Genomic DNA, 22,001 nt, shown 5'->3' with positions numbered 1-22,001 from the left:
TACAAAATACTACTTTTTTCTTGATAAATTCATTAATTAAGTGTGACGTCATAAAAATACGTATAAAAAGGTGTCTCCGAGACTTACTTTAAAAACATAATTCAATAAGGCCAGTCCTCTTCTAGTTCTTCTATAATTAACACCCTACTACTTGATAATACATATTGAATATTTGAGAATGAAAATTATTCTTTAATGTTTTGTAGGACTATCTAGTAAGGGGTAAGTCAAGCAGATCCTTCTCTGTCTAAATTTTAGGATGGGCACAATTTCTTTAATCCATTTCAAAAGTACATTTAGCGTATAAAAGTTCATGTGGATCCGAAACTTTTACCAACCAGTCGTTTGTATTTTGCTTAATTGCAACATTTTTTTAAAATTGCAGTAGCTAGTGAGTTGCTTACTCTTTTTTTAAATTTGGCAATCGAATCAATAAAAAATCTCTCAATAAAAACTTCAGAAAAAAGTCCCATCTTACTTGAATAAGAAGATGTGTCTTTTTTTCAAAACAAAATCGTCCGCTTGTTTAAACACCCTTCCTTCTCTCACACCCTTGCCTTGTCAAACACAGCGCTTCCCCCGGTCGGCAGCTCCGATACAGGGTGTCAGAGTGCGCGAGGGAGAAAGGGCGAAGGCGAGAGATAGCGAGGGAGAAAGAGAGAGAGAGGGAGGGAGATAGAGATGGGCCGTATGGTCGGGAGAATAATAATATATGCATGATATAAAGTGTATATGTATTGGTTGGAAGGTGTAAAGTATTGGTCAGTCCTTGGTGTAGTGAACATCCCCTTATATTCCTCTCTCTAGCTCCTCATTCACTCCACCCAACCTTCACGACACCATGAATCATCAATCCTGTGCAAAAGGTGATTTTATTTACATTTTGTGAGAAAATAAAAAATCAAGTGAGATTTTGATAGATCGACTAAAAATCTATTTTATTCATTACATTTTTCTAGAAAATCCTAGAATATTAAACAATTCTGAAACAACAAAATATTTGTGTCATAAGCTTATTTTTAAAGATATAAGAAAGTATATAAGTATGATAAGTATATAAATTATCGGGTATAGCTCCTTTCGTGGCAACGGCCCTTAAGGGGCGTTTCGTCGTATTTATATTGTAGCTTTTCCCCTATTTATAGACCCTGCGGGCAAATTGCATAACGCTGCGGGACAATCACCTAACCAAAATTAACCTAACAACATAAAATACGACGAAATGCCCCTTAAGAGGGGTTGACACGAAAGGGACTATACCCGAATTATCAAATACATCAAAAGAATGTAGTTATAAAGTTTCTAAATTGTTGGCTTTCTATCTATGCACAACAATGTAAAGGTTTATATCGACATTTTACAGGTTTAATTGCATTTTAGCTACATATGTTGATATAATAACAACACAATTTTTGGATTGCTAGAGTTTGACTTTTAACGGTAGACTTTAATAATTGTGTATTTTTTGTTATATTACTATCTTTAGGTATAATATCCTTGAGGTTTTTTGCTAAAAAATAAACCCATAACCATTAAATTTCAATTTGAAATTTTCTTGCAATGCATACCTAAATTTAAAACCCTAACCACTTAAATTGACGTAATTTAAATCGAAGCTTCTCTGTAGAACTATCATGCTGTTTAATTAATATTAGAAGCGTTATATTTATATAAAGAAATGACAATCTATTGTATAAACTAGTTATTTTGTTTTGTATGAACTTAAGATCTCAAAAACTACTGAACCTATTGAGCTATCCATTTTTGGAAAATTCCACTTATATCCCGGGATGGATTTAGGCTGTTTTTTTTCATTAAAAGGATGGTTCTATGCTATTTTCTACCCTTCCTTATACAGAGCCCATAAATGCTAGGGGCACAGCCACTAGTTTATTGTTAAAGTTACATATTTAATTTTAATGATTTCTTGATAAATATTGGAAATAAGGCTCCCACTAAAAGAGGTTTATACCTCTAGGCAGTCCTCTTGTTAAATTTGTTGTTTTTCTTACACAGCTTCTTTTAATGTTTATTATCCTTGTTAGATTAAAAATGAAGGGATGTGAAAAAGATATCAATTCTTTCTTCTAGTTATGAATTGTTCTTGCATTCAATTTAGAACAATTTTGCAAACTCAATATCATGAGAATTATGAACAAGGTTGCCAACTTTAAACTCAATATCATGAGAATTATGAATAAGGTTGCCAACTTTAAACTCAATATCATGAGAATTATGAACAAGGTTGCCAACTTGAAACTCAATGTTATGACATTCATAAATAAGGTTGCCAACTTAAAACTCAATATCATTAGAATCATAAATAAGGCTGCCAACTTTAAACTCAATATCATGAGAATTATAAATAAGGCTGCCAACTTTAAACTCAATGTCATGAGAATTATGAATAAGGTTGCCAACTTTAAACTCAATATCATAAGAATTATAAGTAAGGCTGCCAACTTTAAACTCAATATCATGAGAATTATAAATAAAGTTGCCAACTTTAAACTCAATGTCAGGAGAATTATGAATAAGGTTGCCAACTTTAAACTCAAAATCATGAGAATTATAAATAAGGTTGCCAACTTTACAATCTTTAAGATGCTTGAAATGGTGCTTTCTATAAAAGTGCCTGGTGCATACAGAACTCCCCTCCTCGCCCTTTTTTTTAATTTGAAAATAATGGAACAGGATTAGATTCATATCTCCAAGAACTAGGCACATGTCAAGTTTCTCATTGATTGCAGTTGATCATAAAACTCAAATAACCTATCCAAAGCTACTGTGAAAATACGACGAAACACCCCTTAAAAGACATTGTCACGAAAAGGACATATACCCAAAATTGTCCATGTCTAATTTCTGCGTGGGTTAGGGAGGGGGGGGGGCTCCAACCCTGCGGGGCTATCAATATTCTAAGTAAGCTGTCCCTTAGTAATAACAAACAAATGAAAAAGAAACTAACATCCCCCTTTAAAAATATCAAAATTGGGTGGGGAGGCAGTGTTCGATGCTGTCTAAAATGGTGCAAATATGGGGACAAATTTCAAATTGATTTGACGGAACGGTTTATTTACGTCACAAGTGAGAGGAAAGAAAAGGGAAGGAGGAAAGAAACCCCCTAGAAAAGAGATGGGGATATGACGTCACACGCCAAAACAATTTGAAATTTGTCCCCATTTTTTGCACCATTTTAGACAGCATCGCAGTGTTCGATTAGGCACTAATAAGTATCTAAATAATAGAAAAAAATGTTATTTAACAGTTTCATAGAAAATATTCCTTTTTTTCTGTGATAAGGGTGTAATGCACGAATGTAACGATGGAGTGAAAAGGTTAAAATTGTCAATAACTGTAAAAAGACCTACTTATTTAGGCTTTTAAATAAAATGTTAAACTCTAAAGCAGAAACAACTCTTATCCAATCCTAAAAGATACGAAAGCCTGCCATAATAAAATGTATTTTCCAGTTTTCAACCATACTGAAAAATCATGTTTAAAATCCAATTACAGACAATTTTCCACGAATATTAAAATAAAATTCATAAAATTAATACCTGTTTTGTTAATCCAGGCTATCAGCCCATCGGGTCTAACAAAACTGGTTTTAATCTTATAATTTTTCATTTTTATATCCACCGAAAGCTGCCTATAATACGATGCGATAAATAACTAATCCATCGCGAAGAAAATTTGTTTAAATTACATATAAATTGTGTATGAAATGATGGATATTATAAGAAAATGATGATGTGAAGGCTACTGAGCCCAATAATTTTCCAGACAGGGTCATCAAGTTATTGGTAAATTTCCAATAATCTTCACTCACCTTTTTTAAAACCTAATCTTATCTAATTAGATATTTTGGACTACAGATGGTATATTTGCATTGAATATAACCTAACAAAAAAATGAAGATAAGGGGTGGGAAGTGGGGACGTTGTTTTTTTGTTGTCTATCATTGGTTTACTTAAGGTTGTAAAAGATTAGGTTTTATAGAATACAGGGTAACTTCGCATGAATAGGCCCAGTAAGATTAGGACTACCGGAAGGGTTTAGGTTGGAAAATACCCAAAACTTTTAATTTATTTATAATTAGGAAGTGTAGGATGGGCACTTTTATGTTCTTTGATACCTTATTTTTATCATTCTTTCAATTCTTTTATCATTCTTTCAACCGTCTTTTTTGTTGCAGTTGCCAAACTTGGAATAGGTTAAGATCCTTAAATTTTGTGCTTGAGTGTCCGAAAATAAATAGAAAAGCTACGATAATACTAAGAAACGCCCCTGAAGGAATGTTGCACAAAAGGGCCTATACCCAAAAGACGTATTGTCGATTGCGATATTTTTGATGGTTGGTCAGTAGTATAGGCTTTATATTTTTTACCAATTACAGAATTTTTTTAGAATATTTTTCCAAATATGTTGTTGTCCCTCTCTATATAATAATGACATGACACGTACAAGGTGTAAATAACACCACAACTAGACATAAAAGGATATAAATTTAAAACATTTAGCAGCACTGTTACCCAGGGAGGGAGGGGACATTGGGCTGTATATTACACTAGTCCCCAAAGTTTTATTACAACGTTTCTTATTCGATGGCTTAATAACTTTGGGGACTTTTATTAAATTTTGAATGGTTGATTTACATATGAGTGTCTAAACGTTTCAAAAACATATTGTAATCTTAGAAGGGGTTATTTTGTGTATTATCATTGGGGATGTATGGGAAATTATCTTATCCCTTTATTTCCCTGACTGTTACATGTATGTATTTGTGTACACAACGCCTATTTAACCTTACTAATGATATGCATAAAGGCATATTAATATTCTTGTCTGATAAGGAATGCGTCTCTTTTGGTTGCGAGACTACTTTATGAAATTACAAGCAGCTACGCCCCTGGAGGCCTCTAGTGGCACTTGATATGTCGGGTGGGTTGGTGGAATTCGATCCATCAAATTTTTTATTTTAGTTTTAAAAATTAAAAGATCAACAAATTTTGTTTGGAGGGGGGTAATTTTTTTCTGGGGGCGATTTCTCTTGGGAGGATTATTGTAATCTCCCCTAAAATATTTTAAAAACCTTCCCTGGACCTATATGAAGCTCCTATGTAAAGGAGAACCATATCGGTACTTTATACTTTATACAATAGGATACCATTTAGGAATGTGTTTCATAGAGACTAAAAAACATTCTTTTTGACTCAAAACTTTTTTAAAAATATTGAAAATAAAAATCTTAAATGCTGAATAATATTGAAAGTGTACCATGAGTTGGTTGGGGGTTGAAATCGACCTTCCATTTTTCATTTAAGTTTTAAAAAGTAAAAGTAAAAAAAAATTATTTGGGGGGGGGGGGTAATTTTTTCCACGGATGATTTTTCTTAGTGGGTGATGGTGCCCTCCCACATTAATAGTTATAAACCTTCCCAGGACCTCCCTCCTGAGACTCAGTCCATAGAGGCTATTGGTGCTGACACTAAAAAAAACTTTTGTGACTATTGAATTTTGGTGCCTACCTTTTATGGAAATCATTATTGTTTTTGTTTTTATTTTTGCTTTAATGATCAACTATAATAGCAAATTTGTAAATATATTTTTTATAATTATTTAATATAATTAATATATTATCAAAATGGCAATTTTATAATTGAAGGCTAGACATAAACTATGTCAATAGCGTAAAAAATGCATTTTCCATTACCTTAATTAATCTAAGGTTGATTATAATAACTAATTATCTACAAAAATGTTTGTACACAAAAAAATATCATTGCATCGAATGCATTTTTAGAAATCTACCACAAAAAAAATGCAGGAAATGTTGTATGAATATTAAATTAAGTTTGACATGGGTGACTTGTGTCGTGTTATTTCTTGATGTAATTTTAGTGCCCAATGATCTGTTAAAGCGCCTGCTACATCTTCAGAGAAGTCCCTCCCAGAATCGTGACTGAGGAAGATTTAAACTATAAATTGAAACAAATAAGACAAATATAATATTTTCCAGTATGGCTTCGAAACCGAATAATATCTACTGGACTAGAACCGGTTCTCAGCTATACTAAAGGGTGTCTTATTCAACTTTCAGCCCTCTACGCCATTCTTCATTTATATTTAATTGTCTCGTTACCATACCCCTGTATGATTCGTTTACATCCCCTAATACATTAAGCAAACACAACCCATTTAAAAATGTTTTTTTTTATATAATTAAATTAGCTTTAAAACCTAAGATGCACGCCCCTTGCTAAAACATATTAAATGAGATGGGTATAACTTGCAATATTATAATAAATCATTATTTCATTGTTTAATCAAAACTCATAAACTCTTAATTCTTTGATTTATTATATAATTGATTTCTTTGAAAGTAATTTAAGATATTAAATATTTTTTTGGGGGGAGGGGGGGGGGGTTAAATGGCTATAAAATACTAAATTTATCTGAAATTATTACAAAAACGGCATTATTACGTATTCATACTGCTGATAACGGTGATTTATTATGCTTTATACATCCACTTTTGGACAATGATTACATATATTTAGAAACATATTTATGCCAACTACAAAAAAACATCCCAGACAATGAAATGATGGCGATATTTTTGTTCATAATTTATGGAATATTGTATGGGCTTTTTTGCAAGCTTTTTATGCAAACTTTTTGGTTCATTTAATCTTTGTTTCATTTGCTAAAATTAATCATTTCTTTCTGATTTTCACAAAAGAGTTTTGGTTGAAAATTATAGGAATGAAAACGATGTTGTTCTAATTTATGGTTATTTATGATTTAAAATAAGCTTAAAAAGAAATCCGCAAACCAAAATTTTTTGGAAAACGTTTTTATGCTTTTCTTTGTTTTTAAAGTGCTATTAACTGGCTAAGTATGGTCATGTCTACATCTATCTACGGTGATATCACCCATTTCACAAAAAAAGCCGTTATATAGGTTAGTTTAGGAAAGTCCCAAGCAATGGTAATGCTAACGCTCTTCAAATAATGCCATTTTTACTTTTGTCGTACTCTGTTAATATAATAACAGCCCTGAAGATTTGCAGTGTATTGATTTTAGAGCACTTATGTTTAGATTTATACATAAATATGAACAAAATCAAATTTGGTGATCTGGCTCCCATAGCCGATTCGTTGATGCTTGAATTTTTAAGAACCCACCTCTGGTTAAATTTTCCATCAATAAAAATGGTGTTTACGAATAATAATAATAACATACTAGTAAGCATAACAATTTATGATTAAGAAAAACTGATGTTTTTTGTGTAATAAAAGATATAAAATTTTCCGCAACTCTGATTTTTACCGCAAAAAACATTAACATGTTTGACTTATAATAATGTGAAGTGTATTTAATAACGTTCAATAATGTACATTTTTAAATTCATTTAATTAATCACAAACGATGAAAAAAAATAGTTAGGATGTTTTATACTTAAATATTCTCCATAATGATGGGAATGTCGACAAGCATTTTCAGCCGTCTATCTTGAATAAGAGCTAAGAAAACCACGGTTCTCCCGAAACGTTTTAGATAGACGGACGTAAAGACAGACGTTTCGAATTTTAGAACAGCTTCACAAAACGAAATTTTTACATGGCTGTTTTACCTTACACAAAATAATTTTGTTGAAATGAAAATAAGAGATGATTTAAAAACATATAAGAACGTGTCCTAACTTTTGTGATTTTGTTTTAACCCATTTGTGACGACCTCCCAACGTTCAAAGTTTTGATTCACCAAGCTTCAACAAAATAGATTTTTTCATTAATTACTCAACAGAATTCAAAAAGTAAGGTGTCAAATTAAAGATCTTACTATTTTTGGTCATAATGGCAATTTTCTTCTTTTTTTGTTGCGGTTTGGTACCTTAAAACCAACTTAATTTTTTAAAAACTTAAATTACTTTTTTAAAAAGATATCTACAAAAAACGATTGCATACCTAAATTCTATGGATCGTTTTACATCTACTACTTACTAAAAGGACCGACGACTTGCTATCTTTTTTAAATCACAAAAGTTAGGACACGTTTTTTTGAAATTTTCCCCCCATATTTTGAGTTCCATTAACTTATTTAAAAACAAATATTATCTGTGTACAATTTTGAACACTATTTATTGGTTTGATCAATAATAATTAATTATATTTAGATCAATACCATGGAACATTACATATTTGAAATATTTGAATAATTTCAATTTACACCAATAATTTGTGTGGTTCATAATTATACATCACTTCCAAAATTATTAAATAATTTAGTGCTACAAAAATATTTAGAAATTCTTATTCAAGTAGTTGGATGTTTATGTTTGGGAGCCTTTGTGATCCTTTTGTCACGCATAGAAGTGGGGGTAAATGGGTTTATAACCCCACAAAACTTTGCAACCCCTCATTTTACCCATCTCAAAATTGTATAAAATACATGTGATTACCCCTCCCCCTTACACCTTCTAAATTCTTCAGTCTACCCCCCACAAATAAAAATCTTGGAGTCTCTTGCTTTGTGTTTTATGTCTTTTTTAACTGATTTTTTTGATTTCAATGATTCTAACCTAAGTTTCAAATGGATATTATGATTTAATCACAATAAAAAAATTTAGTTGATACAGGTGATACAGATAAATTCAATTTTAAACACATAAAAGCTTCTCTATATAAATCTAGCTGTTTTTATTATATTTTAAAAATTTGGATGACCACTAAGTGTTAAACAATATTGCTCCGGATATAACTTTTATATTGCTTTTACTCACGGATAAAGGATCAAATTAAGGACAAAAAATTGAAGATGATTAATGTCCCTCCACAGATTATGACGTCATCATCAGGCGCATCTCTCTTTTTAACTGTGAAGATTATGGCGTCATACGATAGAACAATCAATGAGAGGCTAGCATTGCCTAGATTTTACCATTGGTCAATTACAGTGTATACTGGCCTCTCATTGGCTATTCTATCGTATGCCGACATTATCTGTGGAGGAACTTTAATGATCTTCCAAAAAATTAGCAAATCAAATAGAGCTGTAACTGAGGGAACAGAATGTAAGAATGAAAATTTCTTAATTTTTGTTAATTTTTGATTTATAATTTATCATTTGCCTGATAATTTGTTTGTAATTAAAACTGCCTTATTGATAAAATTCATCCTACTTAAAATACTATTTTATGAATTACTAATATCTTTATATGTTTTAAAACAATTTTCTCTAAAATATCTTTCAAAAACTTGATCGTTCAATCTCATATTTAAGCAGAGATACTTGTAATATAGTTTTACTATTTTATAAAGTAATCCATTTTTCCAGCCAATATGCCTATCCATGACTATTATCAAAGGTGTATGTTATTATTATTATGTGCATGAATGTGTATGATTAGAAAAATCAGTGTTGCATAGCACACATCATAATATTAAAATATCTAGAATATAATTATTCAAGGCATTTTTTTAACTCGAATGTAATTAGCAATCTCGTCATGATGAAGCACTTGCTTTTGTAGTTTTTTTTATATAAATTATTTATTAGTATAATATCCTGGGCGCGGTAGCTATTCGTCAGCCGCATGTAAGGCTCTGGGAAAGTCTAATTAGTTGGAAGTCTAATCCTGACCCAAATATACAATCCCTCTTTTCAAAAAGAAGGTTAAAGCACCAAGGCTTGCTTAAATTTGTGGATGCCGAGCCCTTACTTCATCTATCCTTCATATTCATATTGTTTTATTGTAAGAGGTGATTAAATTTTTTTTTAACTGCCTAAAAACAATTTTTTTGGAGGGGGTTGGGGGTGTCCCATTCCTCAAGAATATAGCTTAAAACCACCACAGGACCAATAAATATATACCCTGAAGAGTAGAATCCGATCGGTTCGGTGGTTACCGAGATCCTAAGGGACAGACAGACGGACGGACAGACAGACAGACATCGTTCTACTTTGTATTATAGATTACAACAACAAATATTTTAAATTTGCTTATAATACAAAAGTTTTATATGAAAGCTTAAAAATTAAAAGAAGTCAAAGACCTTACACGTTTCCCACTAAAAATTATAAAACTTAAACGAATGAAAGAAAGGGGGCGTTTGTGTTAACTGTTTCTGAATATTTATGACATACCATGTTAAACAAAAGTTCTAAAATAATTACAATAATTTAGCCTAATAAAACTTAATAAATGCAAATTATATGAGAATCTTTTTATAAAGCATCCAGCTATACACATACAATTATGGAAACAAAAAGTTGAATATTCATCCCAAGATGTTTTTTCCCTTTGTTAATTCAACCGCAAAATTGGTTTCCAATTTAATGTTTAAATAACTAACTTTTGAATCACATTTCAAATTTTATTGGCAAAAAAATCTTCCCTTTCAATTATAAACCCTTTGTAACTAATTTGAGAGGGAGTAAAATGCTATTCAACTTTTAAGAAAATAGAAAGAAAAAATATTTGATTATTACTGTGGGTTAGGTTAAGGTTAGGATGAGGAAAGACCTGCAGGGATAGGACATTGCTTGGTAGAAGCTACACACTACATTTTTTTCAATTTATACTTTATAGAGATGGGGCGAGTTTGGGGGTCCACTCATCGATTCTTGGAATCTAAATAATCTTTTGGATCTACTGCAGTTCACGGTAAAATATTGCTGGTAACGAATATTGCTAAAAATTTATTAATTTTAAAGGCTGCTAGCTGCCAAACGGCTGAACGTACAGATCATACCCGCACACTATTTTAAGCGGCATAAGGAGGCCTACAAATAATCTGGTATAGCCAAGATCCAATGATGCATAGGAAAGGTTTTCACTGAAGAAAAACCGCGTAAAATAGGTCTTTTTCGCGCATTTCTCTGCACTGCGAGATAATTATGCATTATTGATTTATGGCTATTCCAGATTATTTGTAGGCCTTTTTATGCCGCTTAAAACTATGTGCGGGCATGATCTGTACGTTCAGCCGTTTGGCAGCTAGCAGCCTTTAAAATTCATAATTTTTTTGCAATATTCGTTACCAGCAATATTTTACCGTGAACTGCAGTAGATCCAATCTTTTTAACTAAACTACTAATAACTTTATGTTGTAATTTAACCAGTAATAGTGAATAAAATCAAATTGATTGTCTAACATTATTTGTAGCGAAGCATTTCTGTAATAAAACATCCGTCAATATATATGTACGTTATTCTGTACGTCCATAACCTACACTACAAGGAAAACGATTATATAATATGAAAGATCGATGACAATGAGAAAAATTTGATTTCTTTATAAAAACTCTGATTTGCAAGGCTACCATTAGAGATAGATTAATAAGCTTTATTAAAGATTCCTCTATAAATGTTTCTACTCTTTGACTTACATGGCCTGTCTGTCTGTAAGGCTACAGAAGGAATTTGATTTGTAAAATAGATAAGTATTAATCTTAGCTGCTGTATGAAATCGGCATTTGAAGATAAATCATCTAATTAATGAACATATACTAGCAAACTTTATTAGTCCATTTTTTAATAATTTAATTTGGTTTTTCTATGCTTCGCTAGATATGAGCGTTGTCAATCTTGTTTGATGTTTCTGTCAAGGATCTCAATGTCCATAAAAGCAAAGTTTTATTTACACTAAAAATATTGTTGAAATATAATATTTTTATAATAGTTTAATGTCACCAATTTCAATTTCAATTATGATTCAGAACTGATTAATTTCTGCTGGATTAAAACTGGTTCTTAATCATACCAAACAAATATTGACTTTTCTCGTATTCATTCGAATCCGGTGGATAGGAACCGGTTCACATACATACGAAAAAACTATGTCTGGCATTGCATTATATCCAGCTTTTTACGAATATAAAAATGTACAATCATTAGATTGAAACCAGTTTTTTTAGCCCGTGCCTTCGTCACCTCGGGGCAAAAAAATTGGTTTTAATCTTACAATCGTACATTCTATATCCGCGGAAAGCTGTTTATAATACGATGCAAGAAATAACTATTAAAACAATGTACAAATCTAAAATCGCTCTATGCATGTACATTGTATAATCGATTAAAAATTCATACTTCAAAACCGTACTGACAAAAATTAATGATATAAAAAGTAATTAATAATTGCTAGTACATGGATATTTTGTTTAGTGGACCATTTACATTTTTAATAAACTGATTTTGTTATGCATCTATAATATCAAAGGTGGATTCTTTAAAAAAAATTGCAATTATGGTAGCTAAATCACCAAAATTGTTCTTGTAAAAAAATACCTCCAAAATCATATAAAGAAATCTACAAAAAAAATCAAATAAAATCTTCCATGATTTTAGAATACTTTTCTTTAAATTTGTTAAAAATAAAATTTTGTGATCTGGCTACCATAGCCGATTTAGCGATGCTCTATTTTTTAAGAACTCACCTCAGATGTTTATTACGTAAAGACAAGCTTTTCTATAAATACAGTTTTACTTTTGATTGCATTCTTAGGCATAGCGAAATATTATAAGCGTTACTGCTCTATAATTTATCTCATTTGGTATATACGTCCACTTTAAAGATAACATTAACCCAACTAAAAAAACATTTATATCAAGAAAAGGATAATCTTGGATGCCTGTCCATTATTAAGTTTGTATCATTTAGATAGTTTGTTTTATTGAATTTTATCATACTTGTTTAAAATTATTTTTCATGTAGCTTACGTGATTAAAATTTTAATTATGTTGGCATTCTTTTTAACAGATCGTTACCAAACAGGAAAGATTTATTTAAAAAATGTTGGTTGTCTGCTAGAAATTGTATCAGCGCAGCGCTGTTGTTTTGTATTTTTTCATATTAGCCTTAATTTTAAAATGATTCGGCCTTCTATCTCCCATGCAAAATAGTCTTCCGTAAGAAAAAGGAGAGTTTTTAAAAAACGCTCTGAGTTTTGTTAAAGTTATTAAAACTCAAGTTTAAAATCTAAGATTTGGCGGATGTTGATGCCGCGCGACTGGGCGAGATTGCTTTCAATTTCGAATTAATATTATACGGATGACAGCGGAAAAGTTGGTGGATAAATCCGAGTTTGTCTTATCATTGTTGGTGGTCAGACTGACTTTGGCTTCATTAAAACGGCAAGGCTACTCGATCGGCTGCCCCTTAATTGGGCTGCTCGATTTCTTGCAGCTGTGAATATCGAGCTAGTTTTAGGCTGGAAATATTAATTCAAATATACAAGCTAAAACTTCATCATTCATAAAAATAATAATTTATTTTGTTTGACCAATGTATATTATTTCTTTATAACATATAAATTAAAAGTAGTAACTATTAAAGATATTTGTATAAAAACTGAGCTATGGAAGCTATTGTAAAATCTGTAAAAAAAAAAAATGTGTGTAATATATGTATGGAATGGACAATAAAACGCTAATGCGTTGAATAATACCATTTTTATCAAAGAAATAGATATAGACAACCAAGCCAAAAATCTGAAAGACTTTTTTTGCTACAAAAAAACAAACGCAATATTTTTGAAAAGTTTACTTTAAACTACTAAAAAGTTTAAAAATTACACAGTAACTGTAAACGTAAATTTCTTTTTTTGTATATATATATATAATATATATATATGTGAAAAGATATATAATTACTTGGATGTTGGACCATTTTTTCGTATCTCTATTAAAATTGTCCTTTCAAAGTTCCAGTTGGCTAATAACGATAACCCTTCTACCATATCCCCTCCCCTCCTACTGGAGGAGAGTGATTTCCAATAAACGAGGACTAGGAGCAACCTTAATTTCTCTACATCTGACGTACACCATATTTGAGTTAAAGAAAAAAGTTTTAATAAAAAGGGAACTTAATTTACCATATTCTATACCCCTGTCATAAATTCTTCTTTATTTTAATGCGGAAATAAAATAATTAGAGCAAATACAATCATGTTCTACAACACACATTCAAATTTAAACATTAAATCAAAACAAAATCAATTATTTTGTAACAACATTGGAAATGCATCTGCAAGTTAATTTTCAAACTATTTAACAAAATATTTAAATTACGATATCAAACATCTGGACCAAACTTTCTATCATTTTCATGAAAGCTTGGTATTAGTCCTACACAGATAAACCTCTTCCGCTGTCATTTTGAAATAAATTAAAAATAGGAAGGGGGAGTAATTTTTCGCTTTTTTTATTGTTTTAGGCCAGTTGAGTACTAGGTAGGGGCAGGGCAACGTAAGCAAAGAAAAGAAGTATATTCATTTATGGCAGCTAAATGAAGATCTTTATAGTGCCTATATAAATAAGGGAATAAATCAAAAATATTTGGCCGGAGTATCCCGTGTGACTTCATATTAGAATAGTCCATTATTCTGATATGACGTCATTCGGAATTTTTCGGAAAAAAGTTAGTTAATTCCTTTTTTTAGGCACTATAAAGAGCTTCCAAGTGTCAAGAAACGACAATTTATTTTTAATTGTTTATAAATTGTGTTTCTTATTTTAGTTTGTCTCCTGATCCTTCCTGTAATCCTGTCCGTGACCTTGTCCGTCCTTGGCCAAGACTACCAGACTGGAGAGGATCCTCTAGATGCTCTAGGTAAATATTTTTCCAGCAGAGCTTCAAAACCGATGAATATCCGCCGGATAAGAACCGATTGTCAGACATACTAAAAAATCATGAATTAATCGTGTTATAGACAATTTTCCACAAATGATAAAATAAAAAAATCATAAAATCAGTTAAGTTGGCCTAATAAAACTGATCCTATGATTTTTCATTTTAATATTCGCGGATATATAATACGATGCGATGAATAACTATTCCAGTAGGGCTTAGAAACCGCTGAATTACCACCGGATTAGAACTGATTTTCAGTCATTCAAAAATCATGTGTCGCAATGTGTTATGGGCAATTTTCTACGAATAAAAATAATAAAAAATCTAAGATTTTTAACAGTTTAGCTTTCGGGGCCAACTAAACCTGAATTAATCTGTTTACTGTCCGCGGAAAGGTGTCTATAATACGATGTGATAAATAACTTTTCATCACTCGTTGTAGACTACTTATAGGCTAGACATAAAGATTTCAAATATTGACATCTCACCTCTGTTTAGTTTTTGTTAAATGGTTGTTTTTATTTACTTTAAAACACTTGAGAACATATTTGGAGTTTAGATTAAACAATCTGACAATCTTGTTATAGTGTGGTATCTGCCTAGGGTAAATGGCAGACACCAGAGTTCGAATAAAGACTACGGCAGTGTGAACAGACGTGGACACCTTACTATAGAGAAGCTACGCTTCTCTAGCATTCACTAGACAAGAATCAACATCTATTTCAGTTGTCACTTTATTGAAGGTGTAAAGGATACTAAAGCTATATACAACAAACAATAACTACATGGATAGGAATAAATGATCATAACATAAAAGCATTATAATACATATACAATAGTCAGTTTGGGCAATCATGATTCCCCATCCCTGGAAAGGGTGGGGGGGATTAAGAATACAGTTAACCATAATATAAATACATATGGATTAGGAATAAAGATGGTTAAAGATAAATCATACAGTAAAACATAGATAATTGCAATGGTTAGGTAGATGGCTATCCCTGTCTGGGGCAGGCAGGATAGCCCATGGAGCAGCACAATAGGTAGATAAGCATAGAGGGGTTGAGTGGTAGGTCTGGGTACTAAAGAGGGAAGGTTTGATGATTACTTGTGACAACAACAGTCTGTGTGGGGGCAGGTTTAGATCCTTTATCCTCAGGGTTGAGGTGGTGCTGATAACTTGGTGGTTGAAGGGGAAGGTTCCGGTGCTTAAGATGGGAGAGGGAGGGGTAACACCCCTCCCTCCATTTGCAGGACAACTGAGAGATAAAATCAGTACCGTTATCTAACATCTTTTCAGGTGGCTTCATAATTGTAGAATAACAGGATTTAACTAGGTGCGTAGCATCACTATAATGTCTTGGTTTCTGCATGGTCCAGAGCTGCCGCATACCACAATAGATTAAGATTTGTATATGTCAGTATATAGTGCTTTGTCCATGGATATATTAATACTTGGATGATACACCAGAATTTCATGTTCTCTAGTGAAGAGAAACATGCAGCGGGCTAAAGGAATGAATCCCCCCTTCCAACCCTTTTACCCCATCCTCTCCTCACCTACTGGATGAACGATCTGACCAATAAATGAGTTCCGTAAAAGCAAGCAACCAAAATGATGTCAATTTTTCCCCTGTCATAATATTCATTAGAATATTAGATTTTGCGACTGTCATAAAATTTACTTTTAATTTTAATTTTATTTTAAATATATTAAATATTAAATGTTGAAAATAAATTTGATGTTGCCACCTTGTTAATGAAATATTTTAAGTATTTAATACTGACATGATTTGAGGATTCTGTTATTAGGAGATGATTTGACATTTTCTTACATCAACAAACATTTAGTTTTGGACCTTAAACAAATGTAAACACACACATCAAATTTTAAACATTTAGGAGGATTAAATTTATTTCATTATAAACAAATTATTAGAAAATATAAAAGAATATGATTGTCGCTCCAAAAAAAATATTTTTTTTTCTTTTATTGAAACCTTACCAGTGAGGGTCTGGTACTACACATTCGTCTAAAAAAGCTTTAAAAGCTTAAAACTATGGTTTAAATATTTTGCTGGGTTCATTTTTCACCGCAAATAAAAAAAATATTATTTGGCTTATTTGTACATTGTAAAGTAACTTGCGACGGCAGATGAACAAAAATGGATAGACAGCGGCGAATGTGCAGCTGCAGACATTAGTAACGTCTGTTTCCAAAGAGCTTTACCGACAGACAGACCAACGAAAACCGAAAAATGTTAACATTGCTTTATGATGAAATATGATTTATATGTTTTAATTGTTAGTTTTCAAAAATTTCTATAGAAGCGATGACTTCTTAATATTTGAAATTTTATCTATACTGAGCAACCTGTCCGTCTAAACCGTTAACTTTTATTGAATTTAGATTTATTGTTAACAAAAATTACAAAAGATTAATATTTTATCAAGATTAGGAATATTTTAAGAAGTTTTTGAAAATTGACTAGTTTTGCTTTTTTTTAGCAATGCATTTTTCCCCTAATAATGGTTTAATTTAATGATGGGGGGGGGGGGGGTGGGGCGGGGGGGGGGAGAAGGACAATATAATGGAAACTATACTTCACCAAAATTTGTATAAACTTGATCCATTATTTGTTAGCCCAGAACTTGGGTTAAGCAAAATTTCAAACGTTTGAAACCAATAGTTTTTTTTATATATAAAGTGTAATATTGTAGGGGGAGAAAGTCACTCAAAAGTCAGCTACGTGACGTCATAAAAATGAGGGATTATCCATCTCCTTTTCAGGGGGTTTCTTTCCCACTTCTCCTCTCATCTCCCTCATTTTTATGACGTCACGTGGCTGATTTTTGAGTGACTTTCTCCCCCTACAAAATTTAATTGTTGACCATTGTCCAAACCCTTAATGTCATAGCTCGGCAGCCGCGCGTTGCCGCGACTAAGTCTCAATTTAAACCCATTTGGATGATTTGAAAAGAAGTTGTATCAACTTTTTTTTTTTATAGCTAGCCGGTCCTTTTAGTAAGTAGTAGATGTAAAATTTTTCATAGAATTCAGATATGCAATCGGTTTTTTTGTAGACCTCTTATTTTTTAAGTAATTTAAGTTTAAAAAAAAAAAATTAAGTCGATTTTAAGGTACTAAAATGCAACAAAAAAAAGAAAGAAAATGACCATTATGAACAAAAATAGTAAGATCTTTAGTTTGACACCTTACTTTTTCAATTCTGTCAGGTAATTATTGAAAACATCGATTTTTTTAAACCCATGAGAATAAAAACTTTGAACTCAATTTTATCATTTCACAAGTAAAAAAATATGGGTTCATATATACCTTTAGAATCAGAAAAATATTACGAATCCATTGTAAGCAAAATTGAAAAAAAAAGTTTACAATATAGTATATAAACTACAATAAAAGGAATTATATGAAAATATCATATTATATTGTACAGGCAACGTCTTAACTTTTGAATTGGGTATAAAAATGGGAAGGGGGTATAGAGGGGGTAAAGAGGGGGTAAAAAAGGGAAGACGATAGTGTTGCCAGAACAAAAAATACAATTGGCCATTTTTATATTTTTTTATTTTTTTACTTTTTTTCAATTTTGCTTACAATGGATTTGTAATATTTTTCTGATTCTAAAGGTATATATGAACCCATGTTTTTTATGTCTGTTTGAGAAAATATTTAGGTCTAAAGTTTTTATTAAACCGAGGTTAAAAAAATAGATTTTTTCAATAATTACTCAACAGAATTTTAAAAGTAAGGTGTCAAATTAAAGATCTTACTATTTTTGTTCTTACTGGCCATTTTCTTCTTTTATTTTGTTGCGTTTTAGTACCTTAAAACCGACTTAATTATTTTTTTTAAAAACTTAAATTACTTAAAAAATAAGAGGTCTACAAAAAAACCGATTGCATATCTGAATTCTATGAAAAATTTTACATCTACTACTTACTAAAAGAACCGGCTAGCCATAAAAAAAAAAGTTGATACACCTTCTTTGGGAAAGAAAAATTGCCATATTTGGGTCAGTTTTATACTTCTAGGTGAAGTATAAAATTGTAAAAGGTTAATTTCCCTTAGGCTTACAGGCAGCTGATGCATTGCTGCCGAGCCCTGCTTAATATGCCAATATTTTATTAATTTAAAATAATTTTAGCTGAAAATATTCCCGGTGTCCCCGGAGAAGACTATCCCATCCTGTCCACGCCTCCAGAAACAGATTTTGTGTGTCCACAGCAGGTGCCCGGCTACTATGCTGACCAGGAGGGTGACTGCCAGCTCTACCACATCTGTGCTGGAGCCGAGGGTGCCCTGATCAAGTATGATTTCCTGTGCCCCAACGGAACCCTGTTTGACCAGCAGTACTTTGTCTGCAACTGGTGGTTCAATGTGGACTGCTCACAGGTATAGTATAAAGTTACTTGGAGCAAAGCTACTCCTTAGGTATCATGTTTTTGAGTCACTTTAGAAAAGATCTATTAACTGAAGCTCTTTATATAAACGTATCATCTCGTTTTTTTTATAAAAAAAATGCCCCAAAACAAAGCAAAGCTTTTAATAATTTTTCCCACTGCTGCTATGTCGAGTACAAGTCAACAATAAAAAAATCAATAGGGTCAGTTACATGTGGCAATTCTTTAGGGTTTAATTTTAAGAGGACTTACAATCAAAGGGTTGGTTGACTGTAGAATGATTCTACACTTGATAAACCATGATTTGGTTGGGGCCTAATTAAAATTAACCTTGTGTTATGTCTTCGTTAATAATCATTAAGAAAGATGAATTTTCAATGAAATAGAAATATTTTTTTTTGCAATTACATCTCCCCAAAAGGTTGACTATCTTTTTAAGTTGCACCTACGTTTCCAATTAATGTTTTAGGTAATGTATCATTCTTAAACAAATCTAATAGTACGATAATTTTTACGCTTATCAAACCAAAATTAAAACCTTATCAAAATTAATTGGGATATGGTTTTTGATAGGCAATTAAAGTTATTTAAAATTTATTTAGCAAAATAGATTGAAAAAGCATAAACACATCTATAATAATGAATTTATAATGGAAACATGAAAGGAAAATGAATGAAGTGATTATTTTCATGGTCGGTAGTCATTCTATATTTAGAGCTCGGTTCATTGGGATTTTATTTTAAATCAAAACTTTTGAATTGTATAAGACTTTTCCGTGATTAGAAAAATAAAATAAAAATATGCCGGATTAATTCTTTTTCTTATTATAATCTATTGTTTATGTCCACATTCTGTAAATATTTCATTAGTTTATGTCGACTAAATGGCTTTAATAAACAGTGGTCAAGGCTGACATTATTTCGACATTTTTTTAAAAAATGCAAAAAGAGTTTTAAAAAAAAACATTGTGTACATTGTAGTACAACTTTAACAATGAGATTAGTTATTAATCGCATCTTAATCGTAACCTTTTAGACAGCTTTTCGTAGATATCAAAATGAAAAGAAAAATAAGATTAAAACCAGTTTCGTTAGCCCGAAGTCTTATTTTAATATTCCTGGAAAACAGTTTTGAAGTTATCCTGAAAAAAGAATTTATAAGTAAAAAGGTTGTCATTCCTTTCTCAACTTCTTTAGGGAAAAAAGATTTGATTTAAAAAGATGGTTAAAGATGGTTAAAATGCAACACTTTCTTCTCAAAATGATTAGAGCTACCGAACAAATTTATGATAAATTTTTTTTTATCCAAACGTCCTTCCCAGTGAACCAGCTTTCTACTCTTATTTTTATGAAACTGTTAACTGTTAACAATAATTTTTCATCAAAAATAATTTTGTAAATGATGCCAAAAAATTGCAATCACAAAAAAATTATGGACTAAACATGTTTTTATAATTTAGGATTATTCATAATAATAAATAATTGGATAACAGTAAATAGAAACAAAATTTATGATAATAATATTAGTTAGGGCTAACAAAACAGCGTAAGGTGGGTGAATATTTTAAAATGCTTATTCTACTAATAGACTTTTTTTAAAATTATTTCTTTTTTGTCATATGTTATCATTCAACCATATAAAATTTTCAAAAAAGCTTCAATTAAATCTTCAGAATTTATCCTGATAAGTGTAACTATTCATAGCTTATTTAAAACTTGGGACGAAATGAAAAAATTACTGCCATTTTGTACCAAAATAAGTACACATTCTGACCAATAATATGGCTGGATTGTTTCTCATTTTTTTATTTACTAGCGGCTACGCCCCTAGAGGCCTAGGGGACCTTGAGGGTGGGGAAGTCGACCCCCAACTTTCAATTTTATTTTTTTCTAAGGGCGACTTCTCTTGGGAGGGTACACAATAGTTATAAACCTTCCCAGGACCTATGAGAAGCTACTCTGTAAGAAGAGTGTTCGGTTCAATGGTTAGCGAGATCCTTCGATACAAAAACACAAAGCTCCTTTTACTTAATTGTAAGGATTTATTGTTTCAGGCTCCTGACTTCTTCTACCTGAACGAGGAGGTGTTGGCCGCTATGAAGGAGGCGGAGGCCAAGAACGCCGAGGCTAGGGCAGGCAAGAGTGTCACCAGTCTTGACAGCCTCAGACAGAGGTTCAACAACTAGAATAATCTAGTCACAAATCAGCATTGCCAATAATTACTCAATTTTAGTCTAAACAGAAACAAGCTTAAGAGCAAAAGCTTAAAAAGCATCTAATTTTATTTCTCCCATGTATTTTTATTGTTTTACTAATAGTTATGACTTGAAAAGTCTAGTTTGCTAGCACTAATTATCTAGTCAAATAGTTTATTTATTTCTTACTAAAAACAAATCATTAATCCTATATCCAAAGACTAAACATTAAAAAAAGTATTTTAGAAGCCATAACCTTTATTTATTTATTATAACCCCTATCCCCTATACCTCATCCTATATTTGCTTATTTCAATCAAACATCAAACTTAAAAATTGTTTATTTGATTGATAAAATTAATACTAATCCTATTCTTTTTCTTTATTGTAAATTGGCATATATTTGTCTTTCAAAATTATCATTCAATGCTTAAATTTGCAAGGGGCAAAATATTTACTAGTTTTGGTGTTTTCATTTAAGAATTTATTAAATTCTAAAAATCTACCAAAATTTAAAACATACAAAATGTACTGTTTGGTCCTTTCAATTCAAAAGCAATGTTAATTAAAAATCTCCTGAAAAAATCCTTTAAAGTTGCCAAAAAAGGTTTTGGTTGATGATATCCCTAAGCCTTTAAAATATTTATTATCCTTAATTTATTTTGTTATTGTAATAATTGTGGAATTAATTATAAATGTGTATTTAAATTAATGTTAATAAATATTAACTACATATAATGTT

General features: G+C 31.2%; 1 protein-coding gene across 1 annotated transcript; it reads left to right on the top strand.

The window, feature by feature from the left end:
• Positions 1–746: 746 nt before the first annotated feature.
• Positions 747–21,997, top strand: LOC145313251 (uncharacterized). Its single transcript, XM_080152572.1, has 4 exons — positions 747–866; positions 14,526–14,618; positions 18,809–19,056; positions 21,119–21,997. The coding sequence occupies exons 1-4, from the start codon at positions 842–844 to the stop codon at positions 21,248–21,250; spliced, it is 498 nt and encodes a 165-aa protein (XP_080008698.1). The 5' UTR covers positions 747–841; the 3' UTR covers positions 21,251–21,997.
• The last annotated feature ends 4 nt before the right edge of the window (positions 21,998–22,001 follow it).

This window comes from Acartia tonsa, chromosome 3 (genome assembly GCF_053477335.1).
Source record: "Acartia tonsa isolate MP-2025a chromosome 3, ASM5347733v1, whole genome shotgun sequence".
Classification (NCBI taxonomy): Eukaryota; Metazoa; Arthropoda; class Copepoda; order Calanoida; family Acartiidae; genus Acartia; species Acartia tonsa.
This window is presented reverse-complemented; position numbering and strand designations above follow the sequence as displayed.